The following is a 26,092-nucleotide window of genomic DNA, read 5'->3' as shown; positions in this document are numbered from 1 at the left end:
TGTCTGCGGGGGCGTTGAACCTTTCCGATGGCGGTGGTATCAAGCACGGACGTCATGTCTAGTCCCAACGATACTGGCGATCGTAGTTGATGAGAAAGAAACAAGCGCGACTTTGAGTGGAGTATGGGGGGAATAGAAGGACGTCATATCAAGTTGACTACGGTTGTTTTTGCGGAAAAGAGGGGCATTCTCTACTAATCTGGATAGATAGAGATAAGCAAACGGAAAACATTTTCACATCGAGAGCCGCTGACTAATGCAAAGGCACCATGTTCACTGGCAAGCGGCGGTCTTCTATTGTTTTGAGCAGTCCGCTGGCGTCCAAGATTTTGAACGCCATATATAAGCCGATGGCCATCATCCTGCCATCAGGTGAGGAGCAAACTGCCCACAAATTATTCCGTGCGTTGATTGGTCTAAGGATAGTTTCTCTGCTCTCGACATCTGGGCCACACTCTAACTTTCTTCATATTGATCTTCATTAACTTCTTCACAACTTCCCTGAGGTTTGTTGTCTGTGTACTGAAACAGATACACAACTGATGCAGAGCAAGAAACGAGTCCAACCGCATGTACATACCACAATACAATGTGTACTTGGGTCCAATGTCATAAAGTGTGTTGCAGGGTTTACATAGGACAATGATCAAGATTCTGTCAAAAAAGAAAACAGTGGACAAAGAAGCAGTTCAATGATGCAGGATGGCCATGGGAAATTAGAGCAGAGGACAGAAAATATTCATGAAGAATAAGAACCATGAAGATCTTCCCTGAGGTTTGTTGTCTGTGTACTCAAACAGATACACAGCTGATGCAGAGCAAGAAATGAGTCATGGCCTGTATGAGTGGTATTAGATCATGATGTTGTTCCAGGAGCCAGTACCATGGCAACTGTGCCTCTAATAGTGACTGTCCATGTTCTGAATAGGTATGCAGCAAACCCACCCCATGAAATGAGTGCACCATCCAGCACTGGTGATATAAGGTGAAATTGTTCCAATTGCCTGAACAGTACCAGGGGTAGCAGAAAGTGTAGAGGTAGTAGTAGTCGGAGGTGGTAGCTGTGATGATGATGGTGTGCTTTGTACTGCTCTGTTGGGTCATGTAGTGTGAGTATTGGGAGATTGAAATGAACAGGTAGCTGGCTTCTTCTTTCTTGCATGATAGTTCCTCTGTGCAATGAGGGGTCAGCGATAAAGAACCTGAAAGACAAAAAATGCACAGGTTTGCCCACTGTATAAGGGAAACTGACCTCTTGCAACTGGATGTCCGATCCATTTCATCTGTGTACTATACCAGATACTAGGTTTTGAGTCCAGCTGAGAGGTTAGGATTGGGATTGGGTGTCTGGTTTGGTTGCTCCATGTTGTTACAACCATGTATGCCCCTATTCATTTTCTCTCTTACTGTGTATTACGTCACAAGCTGCATGATGCCACTGCTAGACTTATCTTTCCCTTGTATTACATCATGATCACCATTGCCATTGCTAGATGACCTATTCTTGCTATCACTTATGTATCCCTTATCTCTGACTCACATACATTCTCACATCTGCCCTAAAGCACCTGTAGCTCACTATAAATAGTCCTCTTGTACACTTTAGTTCTTTACTTTAATCTTACTAGGTTTTACCTGAAACATCCTTTGCTTGAGACCTCCAATCTCTTGTTGTCTGAACTGTACTTTAAGTTAGAAGCACTCCTTCTGACTTAGCTTACACTGAACACTTGACTTATCATCTTGTGTAGAATCTTGGCAGAGGTCCTGACTCTTATCGAGTTGTCTGTCGTTAGAACTATCCTAGTTTGTAACAAAAGATTAAAGTCCTTATTGAACCTCTCCATCCAGGGAGGCCCCAGTAGCTCAAAAGCAAGATGACCCCTTGGGTTAGAAAGTATTGGTGGGAGAGCAATCCAAATGATGTCCCCACAGAACCAGAAGAAGAGTATCACAAGGCTGCAGGTCCAGATATCACAGAAGACAGAGAGAGATGAACACCGTCCCCTGTAACCACAGAACCTGATCACTATTCAACTACATCAGTAGACGAATTCCCAGAAGAACAGCCACCCTGAAACCTTTCCACACATCCCAGTATCAGAATGTCTGCTCCTACATCCACATCTGAGCTCAAAGCTGGAACACCCAACAACTATGACAGGAGCCCTGACCAGGTATTGAGATGGTTGTTTTCAGTGAAAGCATACTTCACTGTTAACGCATTGGTTTACAACACCGATGAGAAAAAAGTTATTACCGCACTTGCATATATGACTAAAGATAGTGCCATGGGCTGGGCATTAACATTTTACACCAAAGTAGACAACTCCACCACCAAGTCCTATGGAACCTTCATGAACTTTGAAGCAAAGTTCAAGGAAGCATTCGCACCAGCAGATGCCATTGGTACCACTATGAATAAGCTCTGAACCCTGAAGCAAACAGGTGACCTCACTTCTTATATTGCTAGCTTTAGGACCCTTGCTGCACAAGCTTCCATAAAGCAAGACATCATCCTAATCACGTTCTTCAATGATGGACTCAAGAAGGGAATTGGTAACACCATTTATCAAATGGAAACCATCCCTATGGACTTTGACAAGTATGTCCAAGCCACAATTAGACTTGATGGTAACTGGCAATGTGGTGCAATATTCCACAACAACAATCACACAACCACAAAGCCTACTGGTCAACATTACATTCCAAGACCTTCTATTGATCACCATGACCCCAATGCTATGGAGGTTGACCGCCTCACTGAAGAAGAGAAGACTGAACACTACCAGAATGGCAAGTGTTTCAATTGTCACCAGAAGGGCCACATCTCCCATAACTGCCTGAAGAAGAAGAACAGCAAAGCCCCGGTACGTCATACCAAACCAGCTGAAGAAGATGAAGAGGAAGTCCACTGTATCAATGAGGATTTTTAATGTGGAAGACTGGATTGACATCAGTATCTTCCAATGTACCTATTAGACTTGTCCAAGGTGTAGGAATCAGAAAGGAACTTTGCATTCCCATTTCCCTTATCTCCAAGACCTGTCTGAAAACCATCAAAATGACCGCCATCATTGACTCTGGAGCTGCTGGAACCTTTATCTCCAAAGATTTTGTTAAGCTTCACCACATCTGAATGCATAAACTTATGAAACCATTCCGAGTTACCACAGTGGATGGAAGTTATGCAAAAGGAGGTGCAATCACCCACTACTGCATCCTCATCATGGAAATCAATGAATGATCCATGCTTGGAAAGTTCAATATCACAAAACTTAGCCATTGTGACCAGATTTTGCTAGGAATCCCTTGGCTGCATGCCATGGATCCAATCATTCAGTGGAAAGCCGAAACCTTAGAACTCTCTCGAACCAAGAAGAGTGATCTAATAGAAGATGTTAATGTTGAATGAAGGAAGAACAAACTTCCTCCTCTCTTTCAGAAAACCATCGAAACCCTGATTGATAAAACATGGAAGAACTCCCATTTGAAGAAAGAAGAGATGCCAGTTGTAGTGCTGCTGAAGGCGCCTCCTGTGCAACCCATACCAGAACCACTCCCCCAAGCAACAATAGAAGAAATCCCAGACAATGAAGCACCCCCAACCCTACCCAACCTTGATTCCATCCCTGATGATGATAATGACTCTTTTGACACCAAAGATGATGTATGGACTTCAGATTACGCACTGCCCGTACACAAACTCACTACATATCATCTCAACGACAATGAATTTTTGGTTGAATATCCCGCTGATGCTACTGAGCTCTGGGTCATCACTAATATTTCTATGGACACCCCATTAACCAAAGATGGTACTAGTGCTGCAGAACAGAAACCCATGGTCACACCCTTGTCACAGTCTACTGAATACATCAAAACCAGTAACAAAGCCCAGCAGTTTGCATTAGCAGCCGGGCTTGAATAGAAAAAGAAATCATTCAAAGAACTTGTCCCTTCTTATCTCCATGACTTTGCTGACATCTTTGCTAAAGATGGACTTAATCAACTACCCCCAGAATGCCCTGGAATAGACCATCGCATTGACACTAAACCTGGTTTTGTCCCAAAAACATCAAAGGTCTATCCATTATCAGAAGCAGAGTGGACTGCCATTAAAGTGTTCATTGATGAGAATGTACAGAAGGGTTTCATTTCTGAATTGAAGTCACCACAAGCAAGTGGATTCTTCTTTGTTGGAAAGAAAAGTGGCGACCTACATCCTTGCCAGGACCATTGGTATATCAACGACTGGATGGTGAAAAATGCTTACCCTCTCCTGCTCCAATTGTCCCTGGTTGCTAGGTTGCACAGTGCTAAATACTTCATGAAGATGGTCATCTGTTCTGGATATAATAACATCCAAATTCACCCCGATGATTGTTGGAAAGTGGTGTTTACCACAGAGTATGGCCTCTTTGAACCTAATGTCATGTTTTTCAGTCTTTGCAACTCGCCCACTACCTTTCAAGCATACATGAATCAGACCTTCCAGCAAGAAATAAATGAAGGATGGTTGGTCATTCATATGGACGACATCCTTATCTTTTCGAATGACCTCCCTTCCCACCATGCTCAAACTTGTCGTGTCCTAGAAAGAATTTGCACTGAACAACTATTCTTGAAACCAGAGAAGTGTACCTTTGATGCACAGGAAGTAGAATATTTGGGAATGATTATCTGTCCTGGTTGTGTTGCTATGGACATCACCAAAACTGATGGTATTCGCAATTGGCTGGTCCCTACTACAGTGAAAGAAGTTTGGTAATTCCTTGGATTCTGCAACTTCTATCACAATTTCATCCCTCATTACTCCAACATCGCTAGACCATTGATCAATCTCACAAAGAAAGACATGGTATTCCATTGGTCCAACCCATGTACCTCCGCATTTATCACACTTAAAGAATGCTTCCTGAAGCAACCCATATTATGGAACCCTGATCCCAGTTGGCAGTTCACCATTGCCACTGACACCTTGCTTGTTGCTACTGGAGCAGTTTTGCTACAGACTGATGAAAATGGAGTCTATCATCCATGTGGATACCTTTCCCAGACCTTAAACCCAGCCAAAAGAAATTATCAGATCTTTGATCGAGAATTGCTCACCATCATCCGTGCCCTCACTGAATGGCATCATTACCTTGAAGGAAACCCCCATCTGATTATTGTATTTACAGACCACAAGAACTTGCTCTACTTCCATACCACACAGAAACTGACTCGTTGCCAAGCCCACTGGCAACTCCTCCTTTCTTGTTATGACATTGAACTCCACCACGTTGTGGGGACTAAGCTTGCTGCTCCTGACACACTTTCCCAACATCCTGATCACAGTACTGGACAGGACAACAATGATGATGTCACCCTTCTCCCCAATTCTATGTTTGTATGGCTTCTTGACGTGGAACTTATGACCACCCTCACAAACCCAGACCCCACTGATCCTGATCCAATCTTCCAAGCCGCTGCAGATGCCCTTGATGGCTTATTGCTTCCTCCCATGAAATCTGTGCTTGCTGATTGGATGATTAAGGAAGACATCTTGTATTACAAAGATCATGCCTATGTCTGCCCCACTGGAAGATGACTGATTCTCAAACACTGTCATGACCATGCTTCCGCCAGTCATCCTGGCTGTTTTAAGACTGAAGAGCTAGTCAAGTGTGACTTTTGGTGGCCTTCTATGGGCTCCTATATTCGGAAATATGTTGACAGTTGCGCTCTTTGTCAGCAGATGAAATCTGACATGCATCCTGTGACTCCTCCGCTCGTCCCCATTCCCTCTGTTGCCTCTGTGCCCTTTTCCCAAGTCTTCATTGATCTCATTACCAACCTCCCCATGTGTGCGGGTTTTGACTCTGTTATGGTCATGGTAGACCATGGCCTTATGAAGGGGGTAATTCTGATCCCTTGTATGAAAACCATCACTTCCAAAGGCATTGCCTTGAAGTTTTTCAAATACGTCTATCACCATTTTGGTCTCCATGAGAAAGTTATATCCAATCAAGGACTACAGTTCGTATTGAAGTTCTCCAAAGCCCTTGCTAAACTTCTGAAATATGACATTGCCACTTCGACTGCTTATCATTCCCAGATGGATAGACTGAACATCTCAACCAGGAACTTGAAACTTATCTCCACATCAACTGTCACAATCACCCTGAAGATTGGGTAGAGCACCTTCCTATGGCCAAATTTGTCCATAACCATCGAAAACACAACTCATGAAACGCATCTCCATTCTTCCTTATGATGGGATATGAACCCTGGGTTCTCCCACACACCCTTCCTGGCTCTACAGTGCCTGCCACAGAAGAACGGCTCCATCTACTCCAGAAATCTAGAGAAGAAGTGCTATCTTGTCACAATCTTGCTATGCAATGAATGGCAGAATGAATGCATGGACAGAAGTATCACCCATGGAAAGTAGGAGATAAGGTTTGGTTATCAGGAAAGAATCTGATCATGCAGTTACCATCATGAAAGCTTGTGCTGAGATGATATGGCCCCTTCCCTATCATTGCCATACTATCACCCATCACATTCACACTCCAACTACCACCTCAGTGGAGAGTTCATCCCACATTCCATGCTTCCAAACTATCATCCTATCATGAAACAGAGATTCATGGCCCAAACTTCCATGATCCCCCCCCAGATGTCATAGATAATGAAGAAGAATATGAAATTGATGCGATCTTATTGCACAAAGGCACAGGTAAACAAAGATGCTATCTAGTGTCCTGGAAAGGATATTCTTCTGCCAGCAATGAATGGATCCCAGAAGAGAACCTGGGAAATGCCCTTGACATCCTCTCTGCATATAAAAAGACCCACTGATTATAATCCTAGAACAATGTCCATTGACCACCTACAATGCTGCCTACTCCATATCCAATATCTTACCACTGCTATGAACTCTGCCTTCAAAAGACTTGCTCATCCATCATCCCTCAAAGACTATCAACTTGCCACTGCTATCAACCTCGCTGCCACTGAAAATACACCTCCCCCAGTTGCTTCCCCACCTTTGACTGACACTACCTTATCCAGCAACTCTACCCTCACTGATTACTTCTCAATCATTGATCAAATCAAGACCAGTGCCTTATTTGAATCCGCCATCACATCCCAGCAATATGCTATTGAGATAGATCATCTCCTAGAAGAAAGAGGAGCAATCTCTAGCAGGCTTATTATCCGAATCATCAGAGATGCTAGCCTTATTGAATGCACTGCTAACCTTCTTGATGATGAACATCACAAGACCATCTTCTGCCACCTTCATATATGTATTTGTAATACTGCAATCTGTCTGTTGCCTGATGATACTAAGGAAGCTATCAGAGAGGCTATTCACATCATCACAGAATGAATCGCTACAAACCCAGTGGCAAGACCCCCATCCCCACACATTGCCATTCCAATCCCACCACCAATTCTTCCATCACCTACCATTGAGCATATGGATAATGATCTCAATCCTGCTGCTGTACCTGTCATACCAGCTTCTCCTGCTCCTACCCCCATTGCACCCACTATGCATCACTACCCTACTAGATGAAGATCGTCCCAAATCAGTAAATGAGAACCATCCATCTCCCCTACCATCACCAGAAACCATAAACAACATTCCAGATCCCCATTGCCACCACCAGTTCCATCAGCCTCCACTGTCACTACAGTAAAAATGGAAACCATTGATAATGTTGTATGTCACAACTGCCATGTTACCAGACACCATCACAAGAATTGTCCATCGTACTACTGTCAGGTTTGTAAAGCTGAAGCACCTGGGCACTTGTCAGTTTTTTGTAAAGATCTGAAAGGTGAAGCAGTGATCCCATTGATCTGGACTGATCCAGGCTTCTACAAAGCTCTCTCTCATTGGGAGACAGAGCAGGATGCTATCTATCACACCACTGGGATTGCCGATAGATTGCAGTTTACTGTGACTGAAGAACAGGATGATTTATTGGACTCTAACTATGACACTGACCCAATCTACTGGGCTAACCAGGATAACTAAAGTCGGTGACTTTGTCTCTAAATGAGGGGTAATGTTACAACCATGTACGCCCCTATTCATTCTCTCTCTTACTGTGTATTACATCATGAGCCACATAATGCCACCACTAGACTTATCTTTCCCTTGTATTACATCACAATCACCATTGCCATCACTAGATGACCTATTCTTGCTATCACTTACATATCCCTTATCTCTGGCTCACATACATTCTCACATCTGCCCTAAAGCACCTGTAGCTCACTATAAATAGTCCTCTTGTACACTTTAGTTCTTTACTTTAATCTTACTGTTACGAACTCGGATAGAGCGTCGTTCCAATAAAGGAATCAAGGATCAGGGTCAATCAAGGACTAAGCCTTATCAAGTCAAGTGCCTCCCTCAGGAGCAATCGTCTAGACTCCCGCAGGATCTAGAGTTCAAATGGGACAATGGCTAGCCTCCTTCCCAAGGAGCTAGAGTTCAAGTATCAAAGAGAACTGAGTAGATTCAAGTTAGAGAAATACAAGTGGTAACTAGGGTTTATATATGTAAGGGAATCGTGCACAGACCAGGCTGGGCAAAGGGTAATGACTACTAAGAAAGGAAGGTTCATGGGAAAACAAGGTATGAGTCAGAGATAAGGGAGACCATGAGGAAACAGTGCAGTGAAAAGGAAGTGTTAGAAGTACAGCCAAATAGGAGTCCGCAGTGATGATGGGAAAAAGAGTGGGGCACTGTAACACTTACTAGGTTTTACCTGAAACATCCTTTGCTTGAGACCTCCAATCTCTTGTTGTCTGAACTGTACTTTAAGTTAGAAGCACTCCTTCTGACTTAGCTTACACTGAACACTTGACTTATCATCTTGCGTAGAATCTTGGCAGAGGTCCTGACTCTTATCAAGTTGTCTGTCATTAGAACTATCCTAGTTTGTAACACATGTGGCTTGGGGTGCCAGGAGGAAAAGCAACTGAGGGCACTTTGACTTGGCGCTGGAGTGGGGCAGTTAAGTGGCCCATGGGACAGATGAGTGCACAACTGCCAACATATTTGTCAAGGTATTCAATCATGGATGGGGATCATGTACATTGGTATTTTGCAGTGCATCATCAAAAAACCCTGTGGGTATCCAACAAGCACCTTTCATCTCCAGAACTGGTCCTGGTGTAGCATTTTTGATGATGGCGGAAAGGTCCCATGTGTATATGTGGCCATCAGAGCAGCTAGTGATGAGGAACTTTTCATCTGCAGAAAATGTCGCAGAGCTCACCTTGTCTTCATGGTGAAGTAGTGTTCCAATGGGTTGATTGGTTTCAAGGTTCAATAGTTCTGCTTTCTTGTCCAAGGGTGCTCCACTTGTGCATGCCAGGATGTGCTCATTGAGAGATAGTGAAATGGTATTGATGAACATTTTTGATATGCCAACAACAGCTGTCCATGTGGCTGTGTCAAATTTCATGATGTTGAACATTCCCCCTGTGATAAGTGTTTTTCCATCTGAGGTCCATGCCAGGCATGTAATGTTAACTCCATCATCAAGTGTTTTGAGTAATTCGCCTGAGTTGGCGTCCCAGATTTTCAGCACTGTGTACCCACCTGTGGCAATAATATTGGCATCAGGTGAGTAGCAAACCACATTCATGCCACCCATTGCCTTGATTGGTCCAAGGACAGTTTTTCCACTCTCAACAGCCCATACTCTGAATGTCTCATCCCAGGATCCGCTCAGCACTCACCCTCTACTCGAACTCCAGCACACAGAACACACTCTGTTTGTGTGCCCTGCCAATACTTTGATGACCTTGCCTGTGTCAACATTCCACAAATTCACTGCACCATCTGAGCTCCTGCTTGCTATGGTCTTACCATCTGGTGACAATGCTATGGTGTGCACTCCTCTTTTTTTGTCCTCCCATTCCTCCCAAAACTGCGTGCCCCTCTCCAAGTCCCAGACTTGAAATGACCCATCCAATGAATAAGTGATAATCCATTGTCTACCAGGTAAATGTATGATGTAGCGGATGTTGTTCTTCACATCGATCTTTCAGTAAGGAATTGTCACTAAATTCTCGTGCTTCACAGATGCTGGATGCTCCATGATTTTGGTTTCAGGATTCACTTGATGGGTGCATGATAATTTCAGCTTTTACCTTTGATCGCCATATGAATCTATCACTTACTTAGGATCCAGATCTGCTTGACTTGTGCACAGAAAGACAAATGTCGAACAAAAGCCTTAATAGAGTGGGTGTTTTGTTCAACAGAAATTCAGGCCAGGAAGGAGGTCGTTAAAGTCTTCTGCAGGTGCACCTTCATCGCTTCATCCTCATGTTTGCCTTGCGGTTTCAGCACATGGCTGTGCAGTTTAAGTGCCCAATCATGACAATTATGCACATTGATGGCTTGGCATCATGGTCCTACTATCCCATAAGCCTGCATGTCTGTGTTTCTCCACTTGCCCAATGCAACTTTGCAATTATTGTATCTACCTTTTCTTTTCATAATTTTTGTTGAGTCTAACTAGAGTCATCCTGCTCCTCTGCCCAACCTTGGTTCTCAACGTCCTATGTGAACTTTTCTTCTTTGTCTCCCTACTAGCTAAATCGCAATTTGGTCATAACAATTATGATTTTCATGGATGAGACTATTCATCTTTGTCAGTACATTGTCTGTGCTCATGTCTTCAACACTCGAAGCTGCATTGTCGGTGCACAAATGTTCTTTACCTTTCAGCAAAGATCTCAAATGTGGCAGAGCAAAGGCTGTTGACAACACCATCAAGTGCAATATGATAACAAACATATTGGTACCTACCTTGCAGACGATTAGCAATTGGGTATGGTTCTCCACAAGTGGATTTGGTGAGATGAGCACGGCTACCCCATCATTGCAACGCTCCTCAACACCAACAAGGACAGTGAGATCTGCTTGTATCATACAAGTCACAAATTGGCGAAGGTGAATAGCAATACGATCTCACAGGCATACACGTGACGCGGGTCGAAGAGACTTTCATGTATGGCTGGTCAGTGGTCTGTCATATTTGGGCTGGATGCGCTGTCCACAAATGAAGCTACTGATTGCTTCATTGTCGAGCAGACATATGCATGCCAGCAGTGCTATGCAATGTCTCCCAATGACTGCACATTGCCCCGCCCTTCATTTCTTGCAAACATTTGTCGAAGATCAAACCCAATTCATGTACACTGGGAAATCTATGTGATGGACTTTCTGGTTGGTGGGGCAGGCTGCAGTCCAGATGTATAGATGTTTTGCCATACTTTCTCGTGTCATCGCTGAACAGTAACCGAACATCATTATCATACCTCAGGTACGCTGATATCTACCTAGGATTTTAAACGAGTCGATTGTATTCCATATGATACTCCAAAGTAAAAGAGCGGGCTGTCTGGACATGCTCTACATGCCCAGTGTCCTTCCCTAACAAACGCAGTCTGTGCAATTCAGCGACATATCAGTAAAGAAGGCTTGGTTCATATTCACTGCACCGGTTGCGGCATACAGCCGTCCACACAAGAACTGACTACTGGCTACGGACTGAGTCACAACGAATATACCATGAATCGTGCTATACAGGAATGTCCACGATGTACCTAACGTTGACCGTATCTTGGGCATTGGAGGGGCTGCGGTGGAATAAGCGACGAAGAACTGACCTTGTCTGCGGTTCTGAGGAGTGGGGGCCACTTTGTGAAGGGAACTGGAAACATGAAGTCGAAAAAAAAACGAAGTGACACTAACAGCAAGAACGTACTTGAGAGTCTGTGTGTTAAAAAGAGACGCAACCAATCCAGAGTAAGAACCGAGTCCACCATCCGGCCCGAGTTATGATGATATCAGGATATGACGATGTGCCAGTTGCCGTAGCAGTGGCGAGAGGTTGCTGCAATGATGACGCTGTGCCTTGTAATGTCCCAGTGGGTATAACATAAGTATTGGGAGGTCGAGAGGAGCCAGAAGCTTTCTTTCTTGCGTGATAGTTCCTCTGTACAAAAGTCAGTGATAAAGAATAGATGAGAGCGGGGAAAAGGTACAGGCTCCATTAAACATTGAGCTTCTATGACCAGTCCCGTTTTCCGGATACCATGTTTTGAGCCCAGATGAGAGGGCGGGATCGTGCACGAGACCGCCTGGGAGGATGAACAAGCTCGTTGTTAATGTGATCCATTGAAAAAGAAATGGATCTAAGCCTACATTATCCAATAGAAGGCCAGCTTCTTTGAGGACAGCTGAAACGTCCCATATGTATATATGATGGTAGCCGCAATGAGTGACGAGGAACTTTCCATTTGCAGCAAAGGTGGCGGAGTTCACGAAGCCTTCATGGTGAAGTAGTGTTCCGATGGGTTGATTGGTGTCGAAGCTCGATAGTTGCACAGCAGTTTTGTCGAAGGATGATGTGCTTGCGAGGATACGCTGATTGGGAGATATTAAAATGGTCTCGACGAAGTGTTCGCCTTCATCACTGGGATATTTCGAACGATTCGAAATGGTTTCGACTGTCCACGTGGCTGTGTCTAATTTCTTGACGAAGTCAGATCCCCCGCCGAAAAGTGCTTTTCCATCTGAGGTCCATGCCAGGCACCAACGTTGATCCTCGCGATCGAGAGTTTTGAGCAATTCGCCTGTGTTGGCATCCCAGACTCTCAGCCCCATCGACCCAGCTGTGACAATCATCTTGCCATTCGGTGAGTAGCAAATCGCGTACATCATTTCGAAGAATTTCAAGCCTGTCTTGATTGGTCCGACGATAGTTTCTCCACTCTCGACATCCCATACTCTGAAATTTCCATTCCAGGACTCTCCACTCACCACTCGTCCTCCATCTGGATTCCAGCACAGAAAATCCACTTTCTCTGTGTGCCCCGTCAATGTTTTGATAACCTTGCCCGTGTCGATGCTCCACAATTTCACTGCACCATTAGGACTCCCGGTTGCTACTCTCTTGCCGTCCAGCGATAATGCTATGATCTCCACTTCTCTTTCTTTGTCCTTCCATTCCTTCCCAAACTGCCTGTTCCTCTCTAAGTCCCAGACTCGAAATGACCCATTACCCGATGAATAGATGAGGATCCGCTGTCCACATAGCAGATGTAGGATGTGGGTGATGTCGTTCTTCACTTTGATCTTTCGGTAAGGCATTGTCGCTAAGTTCTCGTGCTTCGCGAGGGTCGGATGCTTCATGACTTTGGTTTCGGGATTCACTTGATGTGTGGGTCATAATTTCAGCTCTTGCCATCAAATCACATACGAGTCCACCACTTACTCGCAATCCAGATGCTACTCGATTCGTACTGAAGGAGGAATGCAGAACGAAAGCTGAGACGGAGTGGGCGTCTCGTTCAATGGAGATTAAAATCAGGAGGGAGGTCGTGGTTGTAGTTGCGTTTTCCTCGCTTTATCATCGGTTCGAACTTCGCTTCACAGCTTCAGTACTGCCTGTGCAGTTGAGCGCCCAATTATGGCAATATGCGCATTACCCCTCGGCACCACAGTCCTGCTATCCCGCAGTCTTGCATTTCGTCGGTATTGGTATTCTACCCTCAAGCAGGAACGCGCTTCCCGGATCCTCAAGTATTTCTTCATCTCGCGAATCAGACATGTATGTACCATGAATTCGGGGGTCGTCTCACCATAGCTTAGTGAGGAGAGTTTCGATTCTCCATTACGCACCCAATTTGAGGAGTGAAACACTATCTATATTTGAAGGAACTATCTGGCGCTCAAGGGGACCACCCCTTTCTCCACTATGTGGCTTCTTCACACGGAATCTTTCTTTTCTTGTTGCAGGGTTGAATCAGCAAGCAGGGCGCTGTTTAGCTCAGGACCGGAAGTCTGGCGCAGAAGGTAGAACCCAAGACCGAATAATTGCATTGGCCCAGTGAAGGTGTGGACTTACTTGATAGCAAGTGACGCTATATTGATGCTGAGATGTCGACAGATGAAAAGCTTTGCATGTCGTCAGAAGATTGATCTCCACAGCATACTATTACATTGTGTAAAGCTGTGAAGCGAGCACGAGGATGCTATCATCATATATTCATAGTAAGTTTATAAACAGCAGCCTCCCTCTATATCGAGCACAGCGCTCACTCCACAGCAGTTCTCAATCTGCGTATCAAGAAGCTCATTGGTCTAATTGGAGGGCAGGAGCTGAAATTGTCCCTCAGGTCCGATCCGCACAGCTGCACTCATGATCAAGCTCTGAAAAAACCCGAAAACCTGTGCAGAAGTTACATATAAGCGATCTCATTCTTGATTCAACTCTTTCAGTAAAACGCCTAGGCTCCACTCCGTTGCAACCTTTATTCTGCACGGGTTCATTCTCTGTACAAGTCAAGTGCCTGTAAGTGATGACTATCGGGAAAAGAAGAAACTGTTCATCCCAGGGCCAGCCTGTGTGTTATTCGTTTCCTTCTAGGTTTTTTCACTGTCTCATTCTTTACGCGGAGAAACTGTTGTATTCCTTTGTGTCGTCGTCTACTCGTCAATACACTAATTCAGCTTTCTAAACAAACAAGTACCTGAAACAATTCTACCTTCACCTTCCGCGTTAAATGGATCTGTATTTATATAACCACGTCAATTGATAGCATCCTGTTTGAGGTGTAAATATAGTTTTGTGCATCACCCCGCTGACGGCCCGTTCCAAAAGCAATCTAAGTATCAGATAGAAGACATAGCCTGGGTACTGGCGACCTCGTTGGTTGATCTCCACCCAAGCTACATTGATAATACATAGCTGCAGGTATAAGTACTACCCCATGATCTAGATTTCTTCGTTAACTTCACACGTACAACATGACGATATCCACACTCACTCTCAATGATGGCAATCAAGTCCCCTGGATCGCATTTGGCACCGGCACGAAGCTTCGCCAGCAAGATGCACAGAGCCCTGTCGAAAACGCCATCGCCAACGGTTTCACGCATCTCGATGGTGCCCAGATGTACGAGAATGAAGAGAGCTTGGGCATTGCAATCAAGGCCTCTGGAATACCACGCTCTGCGCTCTTCGTTACCACTAAACTCAATCAACTGCAGCCAAATCAGACTGCTAAGACTGCGCTGCAGGTGTCTTTGAAGAAATTAGGCTTGGAGTACGTAGATCTATATCTTGTGCACGCGCCCGGACACCACACAGGCCAGCTGAAGGAGGTGTGGAAGATGATGGAGGAGTGCAAGAGGGAAAGACTAGCAAAGTCCATTGGGGTGTCAAATTTCGGGGTTGCGCATCTGCAAGAGATCTTGGAGGGTGCCGAGTTTCCGCCTTCAGTCAACCAGGTGAGTTAAATCACTTCAGTGTTAGTATCACTTTTGAACAACAATAATGAAAGATTGAGATCCACCCGTATGTGTGGAAGTCTTTACAGCCTGTGATGGCGTTGCACAAAGAGCACGGCATCATCACGTCCTCTTATGGTGGCCTAACGCCTCTCTTCCGCGCACCCGGAGGACCCCTGGATCCCGTCATCGAGAAAATTCGGGCACGCCTTGAGTCCACTCGAGGGCAACCTGTGTCACTCGGCCAGGTACTTAACAAGTGGTTGCAGCAGTACGGTATCCTGGTCGTCACGTAAGTTCCCTCTGTCCTGGGTATGCTTTGTTGTTGTAGATGCTTACATAGTATCGAACAGCACTTCGAGCAAGGCGGATAGGATGAGAGAGTATCTTGATACCGCCAATGTTCCAGAATTGACAGCTGAAGAGATCGAGTCGATTGAGAATGCTGGGGCGCAGCATTACTATAAATTCTTGGTATTGTCGGATTGATTAGAGGGGCGTTATAATACTGGTCAGAGTGCTTTGTAGTTAGTTTGTAGATCAACACTGACGGAAACCACATTCTGTGAGGACACATATGTCAGATAATCTGTATTCCGTGAGTGTTACATCGAGCGGGATGTGTTGTAGCGAAAAGTATACACTATCCCTGGCATGAGAACTGCATAAAGCCTGCAACATGAGATGTAGACAGCTGAAGGAGATGTAAACCTTATTGTGCATGAATTGCCCTGTCAGACAATAAACCATATGTCCTAGAAAATAAAGATGAACCGACACGAAAACTGAGCTGAGCTTCGGTCCTAGGTAGAAATACGTACGGCACAGTCCGAAGCCAAAGATGATAGCCATGTGGCATCATTGAGTGCACAAAATAATATAGACAATGGCCATTGCATTCAACCTTTAAGCGTACATGATATTATGCCTGCTCTGGCCGAAATTCATGCACATACTGCCCGTTACGCAGGACGAAAAAAATGGTTCAAGAGGGAAAAGGTAGCAGAACAACCAGAAAAGTAGGAGGGAGTGTTAGATGCAATAGGATAGAAAGTATCAAAATGATGCACAAAATACACCACATGTCTTCCTCAACGTTTACTGTCTGTGTATTGGATGGACACTCAGCCGATCCAGAGCAAGAACCGAGTCCACCATCCGACATGCTTTAGGGTAATATCAAGGTGCACTGACGTTCTAGCTGCCAATGAGGTAGTAGCGACTACGGGAAGTGCGTCGGATATTACGGTAGTGGCGGGTGGTCGCTGTGATGAAGGTGGAGTATGCTCTGAGTCGCTCTTTGTTGGGTTGATACCACATGGCATGGGTGTCAGGATGTTGGGAGTCGCTTGTCCTCCGCATGAAAATGAGACGGTGCAAAAAAACCCAGAATCGAAATGAAAACGTACAGGCGAGATCTGACCGTACTGCAGCTGAACCACCAGCCGACTAGCGTCAGGGTTTGCAACTATCTCCCTTACCGCATGATACATTGCATTAGGATTGGGGTGTTGAGGGTCACTCGTCTTCTTTCTCGCATGATAGTTCCTCTGCATGAAAATGAGACAGTGCAAAAAAAACCTAGAACGGAAACAAAAACGCCCCGGCGAGCACAGTGCCGCACCAGCTGACCAGCGTTGAGGAAGTTTGCAACCATCTCCCCTCCCACATAATAGTTCCTCTGCCTGAAAATGAGAAACCAAAAAACGAAAACGCACAAGCGAGCTGTAATAACTCTGAATCAGAGGTCTGCAACTGACGTTCGGATCTCTAAATTCAGCATAACTTGACATTGCATACACTGAGGCGCTCGAGCCTCGCAGTGGACGTTTTGTTCAATGCATAGTCGAGCGAGGTGTTTGCTTGACAGCAAGTTGAGCTGACTGTATAGATCACACGTCCAGGTATTGTCCGGATGTCCTCTCATACTGCAGTGCCAGTTTTGTTCTCATATATTATTAGTACTCTCGTTTTCCGGTCCATGTGGAGTTACAGTGTCCTCTTCTTGCGCGTACACCAAATATCAGCCTGCACCACATCCCCGGACATGACTCATCCACCTGCTATTAGATGCATTCTTCTGCAGGTGGAGCATTTGAGCAAGTTGATCTGTGGAATCAAACATGTCGCAGCAGAACGTTCTTATGGGGCTTGAGGCTTTGTGGTCCGAGTCACGTTCGATGAAATTCGGAATGAGCTCACGGACGTCGATAAAGTAGCGAGGACTCTCACCAGGCTTCAGAATCACCCACTGACACCAGCACTTTATCAACAATCATCTCCCAAAATGCCTATCCCTGGTAAGAATAGCGACACGAACCGTGAAGCTTGAGATGCAAGCAGTTGAGGTAAATCATATAGACCCGACGATAAGAGCAAATGTACGTCCGAGTAAGTATGCATCAAGATAGAGGAGACTGCAAATGAGTCAGATGTGGCATAAGTACAAGGATTGGCCAACATATACTCGTGAACCCCCGATACTGTCAAGGTCCTGGCTCCCGAGCGCTCCATGTACATGCTCACTTGAAATCCTTAGAATCATCGGCTAGGCGGAGGAATAATGATGCTATCGTGAAGTCAGCAAGAGGTCCCAGGAAAACGGAAGGATCGCGCGTGTTATTATGTAACATTCTCAATTACCTCAACAAAGTAGTTCAAGTTCAACTTGAAGTTGACTCCAACCCAGCACCTCCTGAGGGCTCATTATCTAGTTGACATCAGCCAAACTCCTCAGCATTTTCCAGCTAACACTTTTAAAATTCAAGCTAGGTCTTATGCATGTATTTTTATCATCAAACTCGTGCATAAATTTATGTGAAAGAACAGTGCCCGTGTGCAGCCGAATTTCAATCACGTCCATCTCTAGCCATCTTCCATCTTCCTCAGGCAACGTGTTTGATAGTAGCTAAACAACAAACAACGGATGTCGAACGCGATGTTGATTCGAAAGCTCTTGAAACGTCTGTTTCAAGTGTTGGTGACGCTCGCAACTTCATCTGCACGGCGACTGCTCATTCTCGTATCATGCTTTCGACGCTTTGTGGCCAAGGTTCATGCTCCAATCTTGCATGGTACTGACTCCAAGTTTTCCACTGTAGACTCATGTTGTTCTGTCTTGACTGGGACTTCTAGTGCACGATGTTCTCAGTCTACCTTACCATTGCCACTTCATACTACTCCGCCAAGTGTAGCGAACCCCGTGGTTTCAGCACCTCCGTGTGCTGTGCCTGTTTCAGGCGCTCCCCAGCATGCTAATCCGCCACAGCCACCTTTGCCTCTAGCTGTCGGTAATGCAATCTCTGCCAATGGCCTCCCCATCAGTCTCCATTTTGTGCCATCCGCTGTAGATCACAAATCACGATATGACAATCGTCCTTTTGTGTATGTGTATCCAGCTCATTACAGTGAATGGCCTTGAGAAGTTGCTCTCCAGAGATACCTCTCGCTCTAGCGGAATTCCAGCACTCACGAGGTCCTTCCCCAACCAGTGAGTACACCCAGCCAGGCATTATGTTAAAGCAGATTATGAGTAATGCAGATCATGTCCTTGGTTGAACGGTGACTGGCAACGGTGTGTACACCCCGAAGGCGCACTGTATTTGTACAATGGCCGCAAGGTAAGCAATGCACATTTATCTTTGGCCATCGACAATGACGCCTACAGAGAACGTTCACTGAAGCACACATTAACGAATATTCGTTCCGCTTGATGGACAGATGTGCGGATGAGCTATACGACCTGGCACGCACAAAATTACCAAACATTGACGCTGATGATATCGAGCTCGTCGTGCAGGTAGTACTGAACCAAGCAGATTTGTGTCAGTACTACTTCGTTGACCATGCAACCCGAACTCTCTTTTGGCTGCACGATTACGATCGAGAGACGGAGAATAATATATTTGATGGGTTTTCAGGCGTCTGTGATCTGAGTCATATTCGTACGTTATGGCAACTTGTGGCGCTCATGATATGAACTAGCCAACAGGATACGCCTTGGAGTCTCAATACTGGTTTGTCGGTTGTGGTCGTGAGTCTCACCTTTTTCTAGCTTACTTCTAGTCGGACCGATTCTAATTTGATTGTCAATGTGTTTTAGATACAATATGACCATCTTCAACTGAAACGAGTAGGATGCATTGCGAACGCTACCCGAAACACGAACCAGATCGAGTCAAACTCCTGAAAGAACTGAGGGCAGTTGTTGTGCATGCGAGTGCAGGTAATCGATTTCCCGTAATTATTCCTTCATCCTTTTTGAACGCGAAACTTAGAGATCATCACTTCGGATACTTCTTTGTCGCCTTTTGGTGCTGTTGAACTTTCCAGCATCCTGGAGCTGGTCAACCATCTTCAAGGTGTGACAAGTCCTCTTCGAACTATTTATCTTGTAAAATATAAAATATTATATATTTCCAGAGAACGCCCAGGAAACCGATTTCCCTCATCCCATTTGTGTCATTGGTACGTGAAGCTATGTACACGGTGCAATATATTTCGGAGATTCACTTTTTCGACGATAGCGAGGTTCATGCATTATTTCTGTATGTTTTTAGTCTTCACGTTTCCTCACTCAACTCATTTATTTTCAAGGCAAAGCCAAGTATTACAACTTCTGTGGCCTACCTTGGGCTCGTCTCGACGCCGATAAACCTGTGTACGACAAGATTGCTAGCTCTCACCCACTGAGCAGTAGTTTTTCTTTGGCCCTTGACGCCATGCTTTTTTGGGCACCACAAGCACACTTGGACGATCTTCGAAGGGTGTGGGTAGATGAGTGCCTCAACGCACCGCGGTGGAAAGACTACAATGCAAAGCTCATGACGGAGTGGACCGGAATCACCATCTACGTGCGTGTCATCAACTTAACATCACACTTCATAACTTTATCCCGAATTTGTTCCTACCAGTCCACCGTCATGTTAGCCGTAGATGTGAGTTTTCTTGCAGTGCCGAACGTGAACATTTCCACGTCACAGTCGGTCGGGATCATTGCTACTTATCTCTCGATCATCTTGATAACTGGCTCCTTGGTCGTCTCGGTCCTGCTGGTCCGCCAAAACCAAAGATATGGTTGTGAATCAGTGGACAAAGCAGTAAGCCGTTGCCTTGAGGTTCATCTCTCTTATGCTAACCAGTCTGCATAGGGAGACTTCATGTACAAGATGACTGACACGTTTTTCGGGGATAAAGGCCTTGCGACGGTCAATAGTCTCCCTTACGCAATGCTCATGTGGGGGTGGGTAGGATTGATGCTCTATGGCCAGGGCTAATGACAATTACCTTTCCCCTTACCAGGATGATCTACTTTTCAATCGCTCTGCTGTACAACGTGTTCAAGTCTACGACAATAGTCATGCTGGCATCAGTTGTTAGTGGATGTGCGGTGGTTACCATGTTTATAGTGTGGTTCATCTGGACAGCAAAAGAGCTAGATATCTTCAAGCGACTAGCCGAGCTCATATTATCTGCCAGGAGTCGCATCATAGCACGCCTTGGCGTTCCCTAAAGTTCATGAGACGACAAGAGTTTCCTAGACAACTTTGACTTCTCCGTACATAACAGTTCGACCCATCTGGTAGTGGGTTCCCTAACAGCCCACAGATTATTATACGCTGATGTATCTAAGAAACACTATATAATGATAACAGTCATGGAGAATGAAAACGAGATAATAGATGGGACAAAAAAGCCGAAGAACACGGAAGCTAAGATGTTGCTCCCAAAATTTGGTTGTTTGCGTACTGGAAAGGCACGCAACAAACTTCGAGCATGCCTGTCTTATAGAGGTGAATAACACAATCATGCTCGTAGCATAAAATATCTAGGGATCGCTTCGTGAAGGTCTTGGACGAACCCGCTGATTCGCAGACGAAAGGTCACATCACAGCGGGCGTGATGTAAACTCAAGCCTGGACAGCCGTTCACAGCAAAATATTGCAAGTTACGAAGAAGCCAGACCCCATACGGAGAGGAAGCATCCGACTTCAACGATGAGCTGAGCCATGTCCGAGATGTATTCTCGCAACTAGCGCAAATAAATGTGGTGTGTCCACCTGGCCGCTCGTCTGCACCAGTCAAGATTGCGTGTAGATGATCTTGAAGGTGTTCGCGTCCAACTATGAAGCACCGAAGGTCTGATGGTGACAGTTGGAGGTGGCTTTGGCCACCCTCGGCCAGGTGACTCCAACGGAGGATCGAAAGCGCATAGAATGAGGCAGGAAGGATCTCAGGAACATTACATTCCCGTGCGAGGCATATGGCCTCTAGGGCACATTTTAGACCGGTCTACAGGAGAAAAGGGAAGCTCACCAGCGGCATGAGGGAATGCGGCATAGGTCATTTTGGTGAGGTCTTGGGGCCAGCGCAGAAATAGCTGACGTATGCTCCATTGACGGAGGTCTGCGATGTCATATTTGTTGGATAGTCGTAGGGCTCCAGCTATGATATCAAAGACGACAGTTTGGTTATTGAACTTCCTAGAGACACGGTCATATACAATCATAGTTTGACGGATGAGGGGATGGCTCACTCGCGTTGGTACATCCATGTCAGGGCGACTAGCCAATCATTCACGGAATCTTGTGACAAACTGACCAGAGGACACCCATGCATTCTCTCGATGTCGACCGGCTGCGGAAGTTCGAGCATGTCCGCAAAAATGACAGAACACATGAGCTTGCTCCGGTGAATCTTCCATGATTGTCCTTCGACACCAATCACGATATCCCCGTCGGCAAACCAAAACTGCGACTGCTCAACCAATGATTCGGATGCTCTGCGGTGGCCCGTCCGTTGTCGTTTCGCTGGGGGAGGCGATATCCGCATATCCTCGTCGGCACTGTGCATCGTTGAAGAGTGATGAGTTTGAAGTTTAAACGTTTAAGTCGTGCGTTGTGCCATATTGACCTCACGTCTGTGGCGTGGAAATGGACGCGTCGCGTCTAATCGTGGACGTCCTAGCAAATGATATTATTCTATATACGTCATCATTCCACATCACCACCAGTATCATCTCCCGCAATTTCAAGTTTCCGTTTATGCCCAGGCAGTTCAGCACCATCACCATACCCCACACCCGCTTTTTTCCGTAGCACCTCTATGTCCTGTTCAGCCTCTTCCGCCCACTGAAGTACAAGATGTCTCCCAAGTAAATGCGTGTGTTTTAGTGCAGCATATGCGTTCTCCGCCTCGTGCCGGGTGAGGAACTCCAGGAACGCGAAACCACGCGAACGCGAGTCGAACTTCTTCGGAAGACGTACGGATTTGAGATGACCATGGGCACTATATAAATGCGGGTTGAATGGGATATTAGGCACATAGACAGTAGATTGTACTGACCTAAATAGCTCTCTGATATCCTTCTTCGTAGCTTCGAATGGAATATTCTTCACTATCATCTTCGTCGACGTGCTCTTGGTTACTGTATTGTCCTTGGGCTCGTCTTCTGTTCCGCGCCCAGCAAACTTGACGTGCAATGAATGCCCGTCAAGTATAAAGCCCTGCATACTTTTCATAGCCCCCTTCGCATCTTCAGTCGTCTTGAATCCCACGAAGCCATACCCCATACTCAGTCGGGGGGCTTCAGCACCAGGAACAGCAGGTCGTTTGGGATCAGGCTTGGTCTGTACTCGCGCGAACGAGAAACCAGAAAGACCGCGAAAGACCTGTATCAGACGCTCTGCGGTGGTACTGAAAGCCAGATTCTTGACGAACAAAGTCGTCCCAGCAGACAAAGCAGGCTCGTCCGCATCAGCACCACTGCCAGCTTCCTGCTCGGCGATAGTGATCGGCTTGAATGCAGTTATTAGCGTACGGTCAGAGTTCCCTGTTGCATCCGCAGTCTCTTGGAACATGCCCATCGGACCCTTCTCCAAGTAGACGACACTACTTCCGAGACGTCGGTAAGCTACAGCTCGAAAAGCCTTGGCAGCTTCATCTGCTTGTTCGAATTCCACCACCGCCATGGTACCTGCTGGTGGTACGATGACGCGGCTGAGTTCCCCGTGTAACTCGAACATCTCACGTATCTGTTCTGCAGTGGTGCCATAGGGGATGTTTTTAACGAGTATCGTAGTATCGGACCGCGCCCGGGAAGAAAATGACGATAAAATGACCCCCTGGGACTCCAGGTACGACTTCGTCTCTTGGATAACATGTGTTTCCGCAAGCGCAAGCTTGACTGCTGCATTATCTGACTCAGGATTTAAAATATCTGCCTTGGCAATTCCCATCCGATCGGCAATAGACGATGCCACTGCATCACTCTGCACATGCATTGCATGAGATCTCGGTATATAGTGCGTAACATGACAAAGGCTTGACGAACATTCATATACAACATACTCCAATTGAACTCCCGCCCAGCTGTAGCTTTACGCCGAGAATTCCTCTCATCTTTTAAAGTTTGTTTTTGCCCCTCGCCCTCTACTACTTCGAACTTGCCTTTACGGTCAACAGCAGGAATGATGTGGAGAAGACGACCTTGGAAGGACGTCTTGTCCAGAGCCTCGTACGCTGAGAGGGCAGACATTGGCTGCTTATAGGTCACATAGGCTAGACCCTTCGACTGCTTAGACAAGCGGTCGATGGGTATATGGACCTACCAGGATAGAGATAAGTCAACAAAGTGATCAACGACGCACAAATTGTAAAATGAGAATAAAAGTCAGATAAATTTTCTACTATTGGTTCCCGAGGATCAGCAAATCCTTGGAGGATCAGATGTCCCTAAGTGTTTATCATCACGAAAAAGCGAAAGAAATGGAGAATACATGACAAGGCTGCGGGATATTCACCTGTGCAACTTCCCCAAACGGCTGGAATAGCTCCATGATCTCGGCTTCCGTACATGAGAAGGCAAGATTTCGAAGGAATAATCGAGACGTCTGCATAATCGTCTTCGTTGTCGAGTCCTGGTGTTCCTCAGGAACGGCGTTAACCTGGTGCTCATCGTCCGATTGCTCAAAGACCTTGTCGGGTGATGAATCTGACACCAGGTTCATACGTTGTCGCATCCATTCGAGATCCGAGACAGCCTCGATGTTATCTGGTCCATCGGGTGTCGTCATTGTCTCGGAAGGGCCGGTCGGCAGTACTGGATGAGATTCCTTAGCTTCATTTGCCCACGACGGACTTTTTTCGTGCGAGGTTGCATGACATCCATGAACTGATCTAGTGGGGACGCTGATGCCGAAGGGGCCAGGGCGGTTGTCTTACCATTCTTGTCCGCCTTATGAACATGTGGTCGTGATGACGGTCCTGGATCTGCAGCGATATCTTCCAGGCGTCTTCTCTTATTTGGACGAGGAGCCGGAGCATCTTTCGCACCCTGCGAGTAGATTTTTTAAAACAAATACCGACACCTGGGAAGAAGAAAAACTTACCGCGACAACCATGACATTAATTCGCGTCGAGTCGATGAACGTACGGTCAAACCAGTCCCTTGCAGCATTTGCTTCTTGATCCGTCTTGAAGCCAATGAAACCGAATCGACGAGATGTGCCGTCTTGCTTGAGTGAAATTTTCACATCTGTGATGGTTCCAGAGGGAGCACCTTGTTGTTCGAAGTGCTTTCTGAGGCGATCTGGCGTCAAGTACGCGGGCAAATTTTTCACAATCAAACGGGACATCGTTGCAAAGACGAGAGGAAAAATCTCAAGCTATACACACCAATTCTAACTCCGACCGGATATACCCGTGCTCGTCATTGCACAAACGCTTTCAAGACTGCAGTATCTACCGTAGACCATGTCTGCCAAGTCGGTATTTCAAGAGGAGAAAAATCCACGGGGTATTCCAAAAGCTCCATTCATCGTGTGTATCAACAACAGTAGATCCGTGGTCTTCTGCTCATGCTTAATAATGTAGGCGAATGTCGAAGAATATCTGGGTGGCCCAGATGGCGTGGTCGAGACTCCCCTGAAGAATTTCCAGGACGCTATCGCGTATGTTTGAACTGATATATGCTCTATGATGATCTTGAACCTAAGGAAGTCCAGGAAGTACCGATATATGGATGCCAACCTAACGCAACGACGAAAAGGTCTGGAGGACAAGATCCCTGACATCAGAAAGACCTTGCATATGGTGGAGTTCCTGCAAGAAAGAAGAGTGAGTTCATCACTGTAAACACGTGCGTCAACTTTATCTGATGATTGTGTAGGAAGGCAAAAACAAGAACGACGATCTGGAGGATGATCTCAGTGATGAGGAAAGCTCCGACAATCCCAAAAAGCCACTTACCACAACGTTCGAATTAAATGACACGCTTTTCGCGGAAGCAGAACTTGAGGACACTGACACTGTCTATCTATGGCTAGGGGTGAGTTTAGTTGTCCTCCGTTAGTTTCCCGATGGCATCTGATGTTTCATATAAGGCGAATGTTATGCTATCGTACAAATTGTCAGAAGCTGCATCGCTCCTGCGATCCAAATTGGATCTTGCAGAGGTCAGCTTAAAAGCTACGATCGAAGACTTGGAGTTTCTGCGAGAGCAGCTGACGGTGATGGAAGTGAACACTGCTAGAGTCTATAATTGGGATGTTAAGCGGAGAAGAGAGCGTCGACTGGCTGGAGAAGCCGACGGAAAGAAGGGCGGCTAGCATTTGTTATTACTGCACTTGAGAATTTTTCGGTTGCACTTTAGCGCTATGATATCAACTTTATTCTATGTACTTTCAGTTTGCATATGTACGAACTCAGCGGCCATTGGTCACTCCGCTCGAGCTTTCGACGGCCTTTTGACTTCAAGCTGTGGGGAAATGA

At 45.8% G+C, this 26,092-nt stretch overlaps 3 protein-coding genes across 3 annotated transcripts; 1 reads left to right on the top strand and 2 right to left on the bottom strand.

Moving 5' to 3' along the window:
* Window positions 1-11,642: 11,642 nt before the first annotated feature.
* BJ212DRAFT_1402008 (uncharacterized protein) lies at window positions 11,643-12,091 on the bottom strand. Its single transcript, XM_041337346.1, has 3 exons — window positions 12,073-12,091; window positions 11,793-12,023; window positions 11,643-11,738 (listed from the first exon to the last, which is right to left on the bottom strand). The coding sequence occupies exons 1-2, from the start codon at window positions 12,079-12,081 to the stop codon at window positions 11,808-11,810; spliced, it is 225 nt and encodes a 74-aa protein (XP_041185733.1). The 5' UTR covers window positions 12,082-12,091; the 3' UTR covers window positions 11,643-11,738; window positions 11,793-11,807.
* A 4,120-nt stretch (window positions 12,092-16,211) lies between these two features.
* On the bottom strand, window positions 16,212-16,682 carry BJ212DRAFT_1402000 (uncharacterized protein). The gene has a single exon (XM_041337345.1). It carries the CDS (start codon window positions 16,645-16,647, stop codon window positions 16,447-16,449), a length of 201 nt encoding a protein of 66 aa, XP_041185732.1. The 5' UTR covers window positions 16,648-16,682; the 3' UTR covers window positions 16,212-16,446.
* Window positions 16,683-17,231: 549 nt separating this feature from the next.
* On the top strand, window positions 17,232-17,956 carry BJ212DRAFT_1401995 (uncharacterized protein). Its single transcript, XM_041337344.1, has 4 exons — window positions 17,232-17,479; window positions 17,555-17,739; window positions 17,790-17,874; window positions 17,921-17,956. The coding sequence occupies exon 1, from the start codon at window positions 17,238-17,240 to the stop codon at window positions 17,475-17,477; it is 240 nt and encodes a 79-aa protein (XP_041185731.1). The 5' UTR covers window positions 17,232-17,237; the 3' UTR covers window positions 17,478-17,479; window positions 17,555-17,739; window positions 17,790-17,874; window positions 17,921-17,956.
* Window positions 17,957-26,092: the final 8,136 nt, after the last annotated feature.

This window comes from Suillus subaureus (genome assembly GCF_016647635.1).
Source record: "Suillus subaureus strain MN1 chromosome Unknown BJ212scaffold_143, whole genome shotgun sequence".
NCBI classification, from domain to species: Eukaryota; Fungi; Basidiomycota; class Agaricomycetes; order Boletales; family Suillaceae; genus Suillus; species Suillus subaureus.
This window is presented reverse-complemented; position numbering and strand designations above follow the sequence as displayed.